Source organism: Atta colombica, unplaced genomic scaffold (assembly GCF_001594045.1).
Source record: "Atta colombica isolate Treedump-2 unplaced genomic scaffold, Acol1.0 scaffold55, whole genome shotgun sequence".
In the NCBI taxonomy this organism is placed as follows: Eukaryota; Metazoa; Arthropoda; class Insecta; order Hymenoptera; family Formicidae; genus Atta; species Atta colombica.
In genome coordinates, this window is record NW_017259545.1 from 1,062,931 (window position 1) to 1,076,094 (window position 13,164).

The 13,164-nt window shown below is 32.9% G+C and overlaps 2 protein-coding genes across 2 annotated transcripts in view; one reads left to right on the forward strand and one right to left on the reverse strand.

Moving 5' to 3' along the window:
• Nucleotides 1-4,376, forward strand: part of LOC108692001 (protein timeless homolog) — a 99,597-nt gene extending 95,221 nt beyond the window's left edge. The window contains exons 22-27 of the mRNA XM_018200072.1: nucleotides 1,843-2,067; nucleotides 2,610-2,894; nucleotides 2,957-3,058; nucleotides 3,606-3,785; nucleotides 3,968-4,060; nucleotides 4,150-4,376. Coding sequence (XP_018055561.1) covers nucleotides 1,843-2,067; nucleotides 2,610-2,894; nucleotides 2,957-3,058; nucleotides 3,606-3,785; nucleotides 3,968-4,060; nucleotides 4,150-4,376 — 1,112 coding nt within the window. The remainder of the gene's footprint in view (nucleotides 1-1,842; nucleotides 2,068-2,609; nucleotides 2,895-2,956; nucleotides 3,059-3,605; nucleotides 3,786-3,967; nucleotides 4,061-4,149) is intronic.
• Nucleotides 4,377-7,207: 2,831 nt separating this feature from the next.
• Nucleotides 7,208-10,037, reverse strand: LOC108691879 (odorant receptor 13a-like). Its single transcript, XM_018199814.1, has 5 exons — nucleotides 9,700-10,037; nucleotides 8,424-8,535; nucleotides 8,201-8,308; nucleotides 7,846-8,040; nucleotides 7,208-7,270 (listed from the first exon to the last, which is right to left on the reverse strand). Exons 1-5 carry the CDS (start codon nucleotides 10,035-10,037, stop codon nucleotides 7,208-7,210), a joined length of 816 nt encoding a protein of 271 aa, XP_018055303.1.
• Nucleotides 10,038-13,164: the final 3,127 nt, after the last annotated feature.

The window sequence follows — 13,164 nt, forward strand, 5'->3', positions numbered from 1 at the left end:
AAGAGGAAGCGAGAAGGAGTAAAAGATCAATTTGTACAGGATTCTTTTCGTTCTTCTATACCGATTTCTTACAGATTAAAAACCTTTCGCCGATATTATCAACAAGTCCGCTCGTATGTTTGCGAGATTTGCTTCTGTTTTTTTTCTTTTTTATTATTTGCAAGTGAAACGAGTGCGATTCCATGAGAATTTTTTATCTATGTATGTTAATTGTTTCACTTTTTTATCCCGATTATGGAAATGAGAAAATGTTAAATTGTGCAGATTAGGTTTAATTAATATTTCCTAAAAGATCTTGATTATAACACAAAATGTTTCAGCTATGAACAAGGAATGTTAATTTATAAATTCAGGTATTTAATTATATTACAGATAGAGAGTGTGTAATTTCTAAAATCATGACATGCATTATTGTGTATTTTTATTAAATTATTACAACATTTAAATCCTTTCATATAACGGATTATACCTACATCAATTACGGATTTAGCACGGCAAAAGTTATTATGGAACCGGAATGCACGGTTCCTAACCGAGAACTATTCTGGTGATCTAAATTTATCGAACTACTAAACATTTATACCTATCACGTGGTATTCTGCAATCATAACAATCAATCTTCAAAACATTCGCGTAAATTTATTTACAGTTGAAATAATAAACGTCACTTTTTTCACAATTTTTAATATTCAGAATTCAGAATATATTTTCTTTGTCAAAAATAGAAAATAGTTGCGGTAACAAATTATAAAGTATAATATAAAATTACAAATATCAAATTATAGTAAATATTCAATGTGTTATTTATTTTTATTTAAAAAATGTTAGATATAAGACTCGAACATTATTTCATCTCTTTTTTTTTTTTCACATGAATGCGATGTGCTTTTCAAGCAAATTTGTTCCAATCCAATTTTTTTCAAATACTCGGAATAATATTTACGTTATCTTTTTATTTCTGTTGCTCATATTTGAACGATATCATCACGGAATATCAATCTTGTTATTTAATATTGGCTGCAAATTCCAGCCGCACTTTCGCCGTTCTTGGACCAATATCACTCGCCTTAGCTTCCTATTATGGTGCTGGAAGGAATTTCATATTTATCATGGATATTGTTTTCCTCTCTCATGCCCCTTATTTGTATTCAATGCATTGAGATAGCTCATATCATAGACATACTACAGAAAGATGAAGCATTGCCGAGAAGTTTTGGTTCACCGTATGTGTCTGTGAAATAACATTTTTCTTCAATGTCGTGTTTTGATGCAATCTCTCTAACCCAGATGGGACTATTCTGTATAGAAAATATGATTGTTTTTCGTAGGAAACAGAATAGATATACTCAATTAATATTCTGAGTATATACAGAGATATGTCAAATCTGATAGTACATTCTCTCTGAAAAGAAACGCCAAGCATGATATATTTTACGTGCGTACAACGTAGACAAGAGAATGCTGGAACATAAATTATTCAGATTACAAAAATATATATTTCTTTTTCAATCAGTTAAAATTCTTGGAAAAATTAATATTTTAAAATTAATATTTTAATTAATTAATTATTTTTTTTAAAGGGAACTATGCATAATAAATGATGTAGATTCAAAACAAATTTGGATCATATTAAATTATATTTCAGAGTCATACTTTCGTATAAGATCTATAGAAAGAGTTTAAATTTATACTTTCTTTAATATTATGTTCGAGATTTATTTAATGTAACGTGAAATATCTTGCGTACACATATACGTGCGACATTGCACGACGGGCTTTACACACGTTGATGAACGCTCGCTCGAGAAAGGTTCACATCGTTTCCATGCATTGTGCGCAAAGGTAAATCGTCGTGGGAAACGCAAGCTGCCAGTAATTCTGATGGGAACGAAAGTTCAGCCACCGACGACGAAGACGACGAAGAAACTCGAAAATCCTCGAAGCGCAGCGCGCCTCGACGAGGCGAGGAGCCGATGAAAAAGAAGCAACGGAACAGGCGGAAGTTACCGACGATCGTTTACACGGATGCACAATTATCCGGTCTCTTGAAGGACGTCATCGACAGGAGTAAGTATCGCTGCCCTCTCATGGTCTTCCTCTCTTTTTCTACATCTGCGTTTTTGTGATTAATGAGACCGTACTTGTCGCAAGAGAATGGCGCGTGCAACATATCCCTCGCTTTCTTCACGCAGGATAAATGTTTTCCTTGCCGGAGAAAAGGGACAACGATGATTTGCAGAAGCCATTACGCGGAAAAAAAGAGATGACTTGTCGGAAAAACAGTTTCTCAAGTCACTATGTTTGGAGTATGTCATGTTGCGAGCTTCGCGAATCCTACAATAAATGAAGTTGTTTTTAGAGGAAATTTATCATTCTAATCCTGTTATGCAAATCTACTCTGAATAATTTGCAAATAATATAATAATTTATAAAGTCCAAAAAAGAATTATAAAATATTGCATTTTTTTTTTAATATTATTCGATTAATCAATGTAAGGACTAACAAATAATACTTAATTGACCATTATCAGTTAGCAAAACGAACTTATTAATAGAAAGAAAATAGATTAATTTGGAAAATCTCTCGGAAAAAATTCGCGTTAAATCAGACATGGAAGAGGCATTGGAATGGATCAAGGAATCTCTGCAAGACGTTCTGGACGATCGTGACGAAGAGAGCTTCGAGGGCATACCCTTAGTACCACTGACAGATTACTCGATGGCCGCGATGGATTCACCGAGTTTTCAAAAGCTCCTTCGCGCCATGGGATTTGTGCCGCCGGCTGATGGCCAGGAATCTTACTGGCGTATCCCAGCGAATATACTTACAACCACACTTAAAAAACGCTACAAACTCATCGAAGACGCTTTAGTCGGCGAATTCATTGTTGAGGGTAAGTGGTTTAGCAAATATGATGACATTCGAATGACGATCATTTATCGAAGTATATTTTAGAAACGCGTAAAGATCATTCCAATATTGATGAAAAGATGGATGATGACAGTGAAGAAGATATCGATGTGTTCGAGCATGTTAAAAAGTTCTTTGCGCCCAGAGGTCAGTACTTTTTTGGTAACCTTATCGGAAAAATGTGTATCATTATAGAAATTCTTCGCTGAAAAACTTTACACGTTATTATAAAATATTTTCTGAGCTGCCTGAAATACAATCAATTTATCATTGATATTATTGATTTAAATTAAAATTTATGAGTTACTTCTTTATGAACTAATTTCAAAAGTTTTTTTAATTGAGATTTATCATGACAGCACGCGTATATTTAATTCTGGAATGTTACTGTGGATGAATTTTTACCTTAGTGCTAATTCAAATTTAATATAACTCTTTTCATTAAAATGTTGATATTTTAACATAATATTTAATAAAAGTTTATTTTCTTTTATATTAAAATAGTGTTAGTTCAGTTATTCTACTTTGTAACCTATAGAATAAAATAAAAAGATGTAAAAGGATTTCTAATTATGTGAGTGAATTTTTTAGATGTAAAAGAATATGTGTAACATTATAGGATTAAAATTTCTTACTTTCATGTATATAACGTATATAGAAATCTATTTTAAAAAATATATTGAATCATTTTTAGAACCAAAACCGTCAACTTCCGAACAGTCGAAAGTATCCACTAAAATTCAATTATCACAGAAATCTAAAACATTAACATTAAACGAAGAAAGTGATGAAACAGAAGTTACAGAAAAAAACGAAGAAGCAGAAATTATAGAAAAACATGACGAAGCGAAAATTACAATAAAAACAAATAAAGGTACTTTACTATCATAATTTAACTATTCTAATAAACAAGGAACACAGAATTACATTTTCTCGCCCTCTGTTACTCGAGCTAGTAAACCACTGTTCCTTTACCATGAGTTTACCGACAAATAAATTTATCGGATTAAATTTTTAGACATTAATCATAATATTCACATTAATACAAAATTTTAGAAAGTATAAGCAACGTGAAAAGTCGAATAAGGATGCTCGATGATTCTTCTGAATCGGAAATGGAAATTGAAAGAGATGTCGATGATAAAAACGGTCAGTTTTATTGCTGATAAAAAATAGGAATCGATCGATCCTTTTATTATTGATCACGCATTAATTGTAAATTTCCATAAATTTTACAGATGACATAAAGAGAGACAGATCCAATTCTTCATCTGATAAGGATAAACCGGCTACAAAGAAACGTCGACTAGTCGATAGTGACGAGGAGGAAGAACCACTAAAGAGTAATTATACCGAGACAAATGGCGCTCGCGTAATAATTAGCGATGATGAAGAATCATTATCCAATGTGCGATTTGAGCGGCCTGCATTATCTCGCATAACAATCAGCGACGAAGAAGATTAGGAGAATACATTTATATATTCGTTATTCTAGATATTTAAAATATTCTAGATATTTAAAATATTCTTGAATATTTAAAATGTTATAATATATCACAATATATATTTTCTTTTATTCAATCCTTGAAATAATAATTAAGACAAGAATTAAATTAAAATATGTTTTATCGATTATTCTACTGTAATAAACATACTTTGCTAAGATTAAAAATTGCTGCGATAAAAAATCGAGACAAATATTCAATTTTAAGAGTGAAAATCATGATTAATCATAATTATGTTATATGTGTTGAGAGCTAAATTTATTTTTAATTCAATTTTGAGAAAAGAATGTCACAGCTTTAACATTGTTAACTTCAGTTGGGAAGGTGAGGATCGAGAGATTTACAGGCACCGGCTTTATCCGCGAGCGCTCGAACTGGAGCATACATCCTAGGCGTTGTAAGCTTCGTCAAGGTCCCACGTGTTCCTCATCGCGGTAAGTCCTTGCGAACAATTAGTGGCCTAGCACACACTCTAGGGTGCCAAGAAAAACAGTTCCCGAAAGGCGTCCACATTTCGCCAAGGAACGACGAAGAGAACATGCGAGCGCAGCGGTGCCGGCTGGCGAAGGTATCTTCAATGTTACCGCGCCGCTGGCTCTAGGTTATCGACCTTGGTCACGTGATGACTCGAAACAGTCTCGCATCGCGCGATCAACCTCCTTGATCACGTGTTTCCCGGTTCGGCGGTTGGTCAATGCGGCTGACTTTACGTCTTTTGATGGGCAGGTGAGGAGTCTTGGCGAGTGTTAACGATACGTACGTGTGCATCGAGACGTAATCGTGCGACGAAAGACCAGCTCTCACCTTTTTCGATGCCCACGTAGCTTCGATGGTTATCGACCGTCCAGAGCTCGAACGAATCGATACAACAGGACTCGCGGATATATGATCAGGAGATCATACCGGGTCAAGAATCGTGAAAAACGCCTAGCCGCGAATCTAGTCGCGAATATATTGTTACGTATGAAAAGACGCCAAGCTCTATGTAAATTTATATGCATAACTAATCGCCAATTCGATAATGAAAGACGTCGAATGATATCTAGTTCTTTATTTTCCTCTATTTCTAATTTTTATATTTATTATTTTATTATATTATTATTTTTTTTATATTTCATATTTATTATTTTATCATTTATTATTTTATTATATCTAAATCATTTAAATAATATATGTATTTAATGATAAAAGAAACAAAATTCCTTCATTGATTTCCTTCTATAATATTTCTGCTTCTTATATTATTTTATTTCGTTCATGTATGTTTTCTTATAATATTATATTTTTTATTATATTTTTATTGTTATTTTATCATTTATCTTATTTTTTGGCCTTTATCTTGTTTACAAATCTTATGTATATAAAATATATACATTTCTTTTCTTATACATTTCTCCTTTATTGATTCCTTTATTATTGTTATTGTAATATGAAATCGAACCTCAGCGAAAGTATTAGCGCTACCTACCAGGAGTAGCTGACAAACAGTAAGCAGAGTCTGAATGCATCTATGAGCAGCATTATTTACGCTCGAGAGGGACATGTCTACAGTGGTAACTAGAGGCGCCGATCATCGTTCCGTCATCTTCGTCACTATAGAACGACCAGATTCCAGAAGGGTGACTACATGCATTCTAATCTCAACTTTTAGATGACAGGTAAGCATGACATAGTAGGAAGTGAGCCGTCACGGCGAGTCCACTCCACGTGGAATCCGAAGTGCTTCGATCAGGACATGTAGCTGCCGTGATAAGATAGCATGCGAAAGAGTTAGTAGATCGCAGCCAACACGTTTCTTATGATCTCCGGGTAGAAGCGCGGGCTTCTTATACGGTTGTAGGTGGATGGCATCTCCTCTCTCTTTGTGAACGATATCCCCACTCCATCGGCAGACCCTTCCTACATTCGTATTCTTCCCCCTCTCCGCACATTCTATATCTATATCTTTAGCCAAATTGAAATTGTGAGAGACAATTTTTAAAAGCAAACAGGGATTAGACAAAAAGAAATTGGATATATACAATACAAGGAATAATATTATCAATTTAAAATGAAGTATACAGTATATAACAATCTCTTTTAAATATCTAAATAATAAAAAATTGTTGAAATTAATTTTCTTCTTAATTATAATCTAAAACTTAAAATAATAAAGAGTCGGACATATTCAAGCGATTATGTTAACGTTTACTGATATCAACCTTTATAATTTTGTATCTAGAAAGAGATCACAGAGAGACATTTAAACCTTAATTACTTTATTTAACACTTGAAAAAATTGTTTTACATTATTAATATTATAATATAATAAATAATAAGTTTAAAATATTAAAAATGAATGATAATAAAATGAGAGATATAAAATGTTTTTAATATGTATATATTTTACATAAAAAAATTTATACTTCTTTTAAATTATTTGAATAATCGATATTCTGTATTTATATTCATATTAATTACACAAATCATCTGTTGGTTGTGTATTGCCATCTTATTCGGAAAATATAAATACAAATAAGTTTCTGTCACAGTCACTAATCTCATATGAGTAATTTTAGATTTATATTTCATGTTTAAATATTTAAATAAAAGAAAATTATTTGTATGAAAATAGTTTTATTTTTTACGTGAGACATTTTTTGACATTGCATTGTAGAAATATATAGAGAATTATAAGTATTATGTATTTGTAATTAATTATGATATACACATTCTATTTCAATTGTTATTATCAAATATTTACAAGGTTCTTATATTAAAAACAAAGAGATATTGAGTTATAAATTTTAATTCATTCATTTACATCAGAAATTGTACGTAACATTATAGAATTTGACATCGCCAAACCTATTATCTGTAACATAAAGTTTATATTTTTATTTCAAATAAAGACTCCAGCAAATTTTTTATTGCATAAATTAACACACAATTGTAATCCATTCTCATGATTTACATTTATTAATATAAAAATAAAAAGGATTTTGTATAAAAATAAATCCAAAAATAAATCAAATATAAAAAGCCTATACGAGCCTTTATGATTTTTAGTGCGGAAATAACATAAAGCGATAAGATGTAATTCGCAAACAGTTGGAATTAATTTCATTGGAAAGTACGTTTTTATTGTTTTTAAATTATACTTTGTCGCTTTATAAATATTATTTGCCAATCAACAATCAAGCGAAAACTCATAGGTATTTTACATTTGTTTTATATTTATATATAATTTTAATATTTTTGTAAAATATTTCATGAAAAAATATATATGATATAATAAAATATAATGTTTATAAAACATTTTTTATAATAATATTGCAAAAAGGAAACAAAAATTCTGTGAAATTTTGAAAAGTTACATATAAAATTCTAGGAATAATACAAAATGAATTAAATGAATACATAAAAATTGTCGCATATAACGTTGCTTACAACTCTGAAAGTTTCCAATGAGAGAACGTAAAATGGGCCACCGGTTAAAATAATCGGCCTTTGTGCCCGTATCATAATGGTTTGTACTAATCGACTGATGTCTTTTAACTGCTTTCCGAAATCCATTTTCTCTCTTTTTTTAAAGACCACAAACTCCCATCCACAAGAATATATTGATTGCGCAATTTGCAAGCCCTAGATTGATATAAAAATTAAAATTAATATAGAGTGGTAATATAAAATATTTGCTTTTAATAATTCTGAATTGTTCCTTACTGTACATTGTTCTCATTTTAAAATTCTTAAGAGTATAGTAAGAGAAAATTTTTAGTATTTTGATATAAATGAAACTAACCAAATGTTCGAGTTGAGCGGCAGAGAAACAGAAAATAAACAGTTGCAAGGCGGCGCATAAAAAATATTCAAACAAAGACCATAATTTTAAAATAGATTCCATGTCAATCTGTAGCCGAGATGTACAAACGTTGTAGTTTAATAATTCGAATGACAGCATTAAATATGTATACAGAATGCATTAAATATGCGTGTCGCTAAATACTTTGTAAAATAACTCGTACCGCAATTTTAATCATTGATGCTTCGAATGAGACTAAACAAATGATAAGTAATGTTTCGATGCATTGCACGAACATTGTTGGACCGCTAAAAGTTTGCAACATCTTTATAAATCTAGAAATATAAACATATTTCTTAAATGCGATTAACAAAGCATTATTTCGAAATTACGAAAGAATAATAAAATTACGAAAGAATGCAAAGAATATCAAAGGTTTAGAGAGAGAAAGACACGAAATTATGAATGAAACGTAGATCATTATTAATATAATATTAATAATTATTTTAGATTCATGAGATATTACATAATTACGTAATGTATAAATATAATAATGTTACATTATAATTTTGCAATAATGCATAATAATCTAAGTGAAAATATTACTTTATAATCTCCGTATGACAATCCACGCAATTCTTTAATTTGCTCTGGAGAACGATGACAGTTTCTGATACGCTGTAATTTCGAAAAATATTTTATTTTTATAATTAAAGAGTTTGTTTTAAAATAATCGACATAACAAATAATACTTGTCAAAATCGATTTTCATCAATATGATATTGATGTATTGAAATTGTGCGCAGATGACCATCAACATGGTGACATAAAAAGTGTCGTAACAAATAATTCCAAGCGCAGAAGATATTCCGCCGATTATCTGTATGAGATACAGGCAAACATAATTATAAATATCGTTAGTGTTTATCGGATACCACCCGATATACGGTAGATTTCTTTTTTTTAATGTTTGATTAATTGAATTTTTCTTATTGGGTGCCCATTCTAGAAGCAATGGATTGGCACACCAATGTAGAATGCCGTAAATGCAAGCAAACGTCCAACAGCATATAAAGAAATTAGAATATTTACGCGTGTATTCCATTTCATTCCTATATATTCGATATCCTAATAAAAATTTTTCATTAGCAATTTCAATATATAACAATAGTAATTTTAAATATTAAGGATTTGCAAAAAAACTATAATATTATATAAAGAGAATGTAGATTGCATTTTTTAAATTAACATATAAATGGAAAATTATTTCATAAATATTCACTAAGTTTAAAGCAGCAAAAGTCGTACGATCCAACGTAATTAATAACACAATCTTTCTTTACTTATCTCTGACGGAAAGTGATTTAAAATATATCTGCCACGATATTTTAAAAACTTTACTGAAAAACACACATAAGTTACACTGGCAATAATAATTAATTGACATACTTTCCTTGCTATTATCGATTCGTTGGCAAAATACATGACATTTTTCTAACTTTCTCACAAGATCGATGATTTCTCTATTTTTCCATATAGAATAACACCATTTCATTAAACCCACTGCATGCATGCTGATTGCTCCGATGATGTTAGCAAATATTTTCAGATCATTGCTCATCGCAAGCGCCACTATTTCCGAGAACAGGAGCAGGAAGTTTGTCAATATGAATACAATTGTCGCCACCGTTGAAAATAATACTTTAAGAGGCGAAAATGATTTGACGGGCCAAATACAGGCATATTCGAGTACGAAGAGCAAATTCGCAATGTAATACTCTAAAGATATTATATCTTCTCTTTTGCACACTTTGTTATCCTCGCTCTTGCGATTCATATTTGGAAAGAGGAGAGGGGTGGGCGGATGTATATCTGAAAAATCGAAACGAGAATCATTTTTTGCCCGAAGATGTGTGTCCAGTTGCGGTTCATTCGCGCAAAAGATAACTTGGTTACTTAAGATAACTTGGTTTCGCGCAAGTACGCGAGGAACATAATACGGTTCTTGTTTCGCATATTCCCCGGATACATGTACACCGGACAATTACGTACGTTACGTCAGACGACCTGAGACTCGCGTATGTACGTACACGGTCCGGCTCACGGACAGTCTCACGAGGCGGTGAGTTTTATCGGTGGATTGTACATGCGGCGAACACGTTCGTGTAATCGGCAAACAGAAGATAAAGGTTCTTGTTTCTGTTCGTAAGTAAAAGTATTTCGTCGCGAGAAAATTATCGCAAGACTCGATATAATAATGATAAGCATTCGTATAATAATGATAAGATTTACACTTTTTTTTTTAATTTCTGATGAATAACCTCGACTTTATACACTCGATATTTAATTTTGTGATTTCTGTGTATAATGGTGCTGTTGATATAATAATATTAAAAATATTTGATATTATATTTAGCAGGTATTATAATGAATATTAACCTTCAATCAAGTTAGACTTTGAAAATACAATTAATGATTGTAATTTGATTGTAATTTTTGATAGATAAACTTAAATCTGTAAAAAAGTAAGTAAAATGCAATCTGACTTCTAATAAAAACTTATTATTAAACATTTTCACAAATTTGCAATATTTTTTTTAGATTTTTAGACAATCGAGAACAGATGCTGACAAAATTTCACACAGTCGATCATTAATATAAATTTTTCACGAGTATATTGAAAAATATTTTCCTGTGCATCGCATTATATTAATACTATTCTTAAGGCTTCCATGAGTGTTTTCTATATGAAAATTATGCGTTTTGCGGGTTTTCTCCGCGTCCAGATCCGTTCTTGGAATGCTAACATTTCGTGAATCTTGCAGTCCACTTCTACTGACACTAAGTATCAGCTCTGCTCTTCGCCCTGATGAAATGGATTTTATGAAACGTTGGTATTCCAAGAATGGATCTGGACGGAGAAAACTGGCGAAACGCATAATTTTCATTAATATTACTAATTTAAATTTTACCGTAATGAGAGAGAAGCATTTCTAACACTTTAACGTGACAGACTCGTGCAGCATTTCTCTCAGCGTTCATACAATATCGCTCGTACTTACTATTTGTACGCGTAGAAAGCAATTTTCATTCTGCAAGGCGATCCTTGTACTTAGCGACAATTTATCCCGGAATTTCCGGGATCGTTCCGAGACGTTCTCGGCAATTGCAATGCGCGTGTCTCGGTCGCTCTGGTCTCGGGCATGATTTATGCAAGCAAATAAATGTCTCCGTCGTGTCATTAGAGCGGTTCGTTTGAAATGCAAATAGCATTTGCAGCGCGCATCGAATATACTCTCCAATTAAGTGTCCGTGCAAACTTTTCCCGTGGTCCGAGTGGCCACGTAGGAAGTTCACGGGTACTTTGAAGTCGAATATAGATTCGCTGTAGGACTGAGCGTGAAACTTGATATCTAATTACATCCCCCGAGTCATCACCCGAAGCAGGATCATTGGTTCTCCTCTGTGCGCGCGTGTTTGTGACTAGGCGAGTGGGTGCAACTCCCTTGGTTAATCTTCGGACCATAGCTTGCCTGGCTTCCGTTTGCCGCCAGTATCGCATCATATCTCTGTCAGTCGTTACATCCGATGAAAGGTGGACTCGTATAAACGCATTTCGCTCTTAATCTAATTGGAATCTCCCACTGACGCATCCGCGAGGAAGCAGTTATCGACGCGTTTTCGATTTGTATCTCATCGTCAGTGAACGAATGTCCGCAGGAAAACATCGAAGCCGTTTTTTAATTCACCAACGTATGGAAGCAATCTATAACGAAGATTAGAGAAATATAATTAATGCTGTTAGACAGAAATATAATTTCGAGATACATCGGATTTACTCTAGAAAGGTTTGTATATCTAGTTTAAGATTTACATGGGAAGAATTTTTTGGTTAATCAAATTCTCTTGGTTAATGAATTTCAAAAATTACGCACATCTTTAGTGATAGAATTTTAATCATAAAGGGCAAGTTTCTTCTCATAATTTCGAAATCTGCTCAAAACGAATAAGTCTCTATAGAATAATCCCGATATTCACAGTTGATTCTTATTTAAGACTGTCTTATATACAGTTTTAAGATGTCAAAATCAATTACCAGAACAATATCTTAAGACATTACTTAAGATGACCTTGAAATAGGAACGAACTATGAATACCAGCCTATGTATTACATTGATTCCATTCATTTTCCTGTTATTCAACTATCTTATTCGTGTTAGTGCTCGCGCACGTTCGTGCTGGCAACACGTGGATTAGTGTGAACGCAAGCGGAGTGTGGAACGGTCGGGCCGAGTTTTCGGAAGTATCGAACGGGTTCCGTGTCTCACTCACGGTCCCTTCCCCTGTCCCCGTGCTCTCCTTGCGTCCCGTTGGTCCCGGAGAACTCTACTTTGGTGATAGTATCCTGCCGCCCGTGTTGTCCGACGCGTTGCCGAATTTTGGCAATGATTGATGGCTATTAAGGACCGGGCCAAACCCGCTCCGCTTGTTCCGCGCGCCGTACCCTCAATGGCATGTACCACGCACTCACACCGCTATATTTGCGAGATCTCGCAATTAAACCAAAAATAGCGCACCTCGTGAAATCACCAGGGCTGGGCCAACGTTCCGTCAGCACCCGCGGGGAATTCTCACTTCAGAAGTTAGCCACAAAGATGCTACTCATTTTTATACGTTACTGGATGTCTAGAAAATGTTGCACGCGAGTAAAAAATACGCGCGTCAAGTCTCATAAAAATTATATTGAAATTATATTGAATCTTTGAAGATGAATGATGTGACATAAAGATGTATAAAACATTTTTATACATTGTTATATATTGTTCATCACAAATTATATTACGAGTTGTGTTACAACAGTTTCAATTATTTTATTTTTTGTTCATTTCAGTGCTTCAGTGGGATTAAAGAGAGAGAGAGAGAGAGAGAGAGAGAGAGAGAGAGAGAGAGAGAGAGAGAGAGAG

Excerpts from the sequence above, each read along its gene's own strand:
- LOC108691879 (XM_018199814.1), bottom strand. The coding sequence starts at position 10,037 with ATGAATCGCAAGAGCGAGGATAACAAAGTGTGCAAAAGAGAAGATATA. Across the intron at positions 8,041-8,200 it reads CCGCTCAACTCGAACATTTG|GGCTTGCAAATTGCGCAATC; the intron begins GTTAGTTTCATT and ends ATATCAATCTAG. Across the intron at positions 7,271-7,845 it reads CATTGGAAACTTTCAGAGTT|ATAATAGGTTTGGCGATGTC; the intron begins GTAAGCAACGTT and ends TTTATGTTACAG.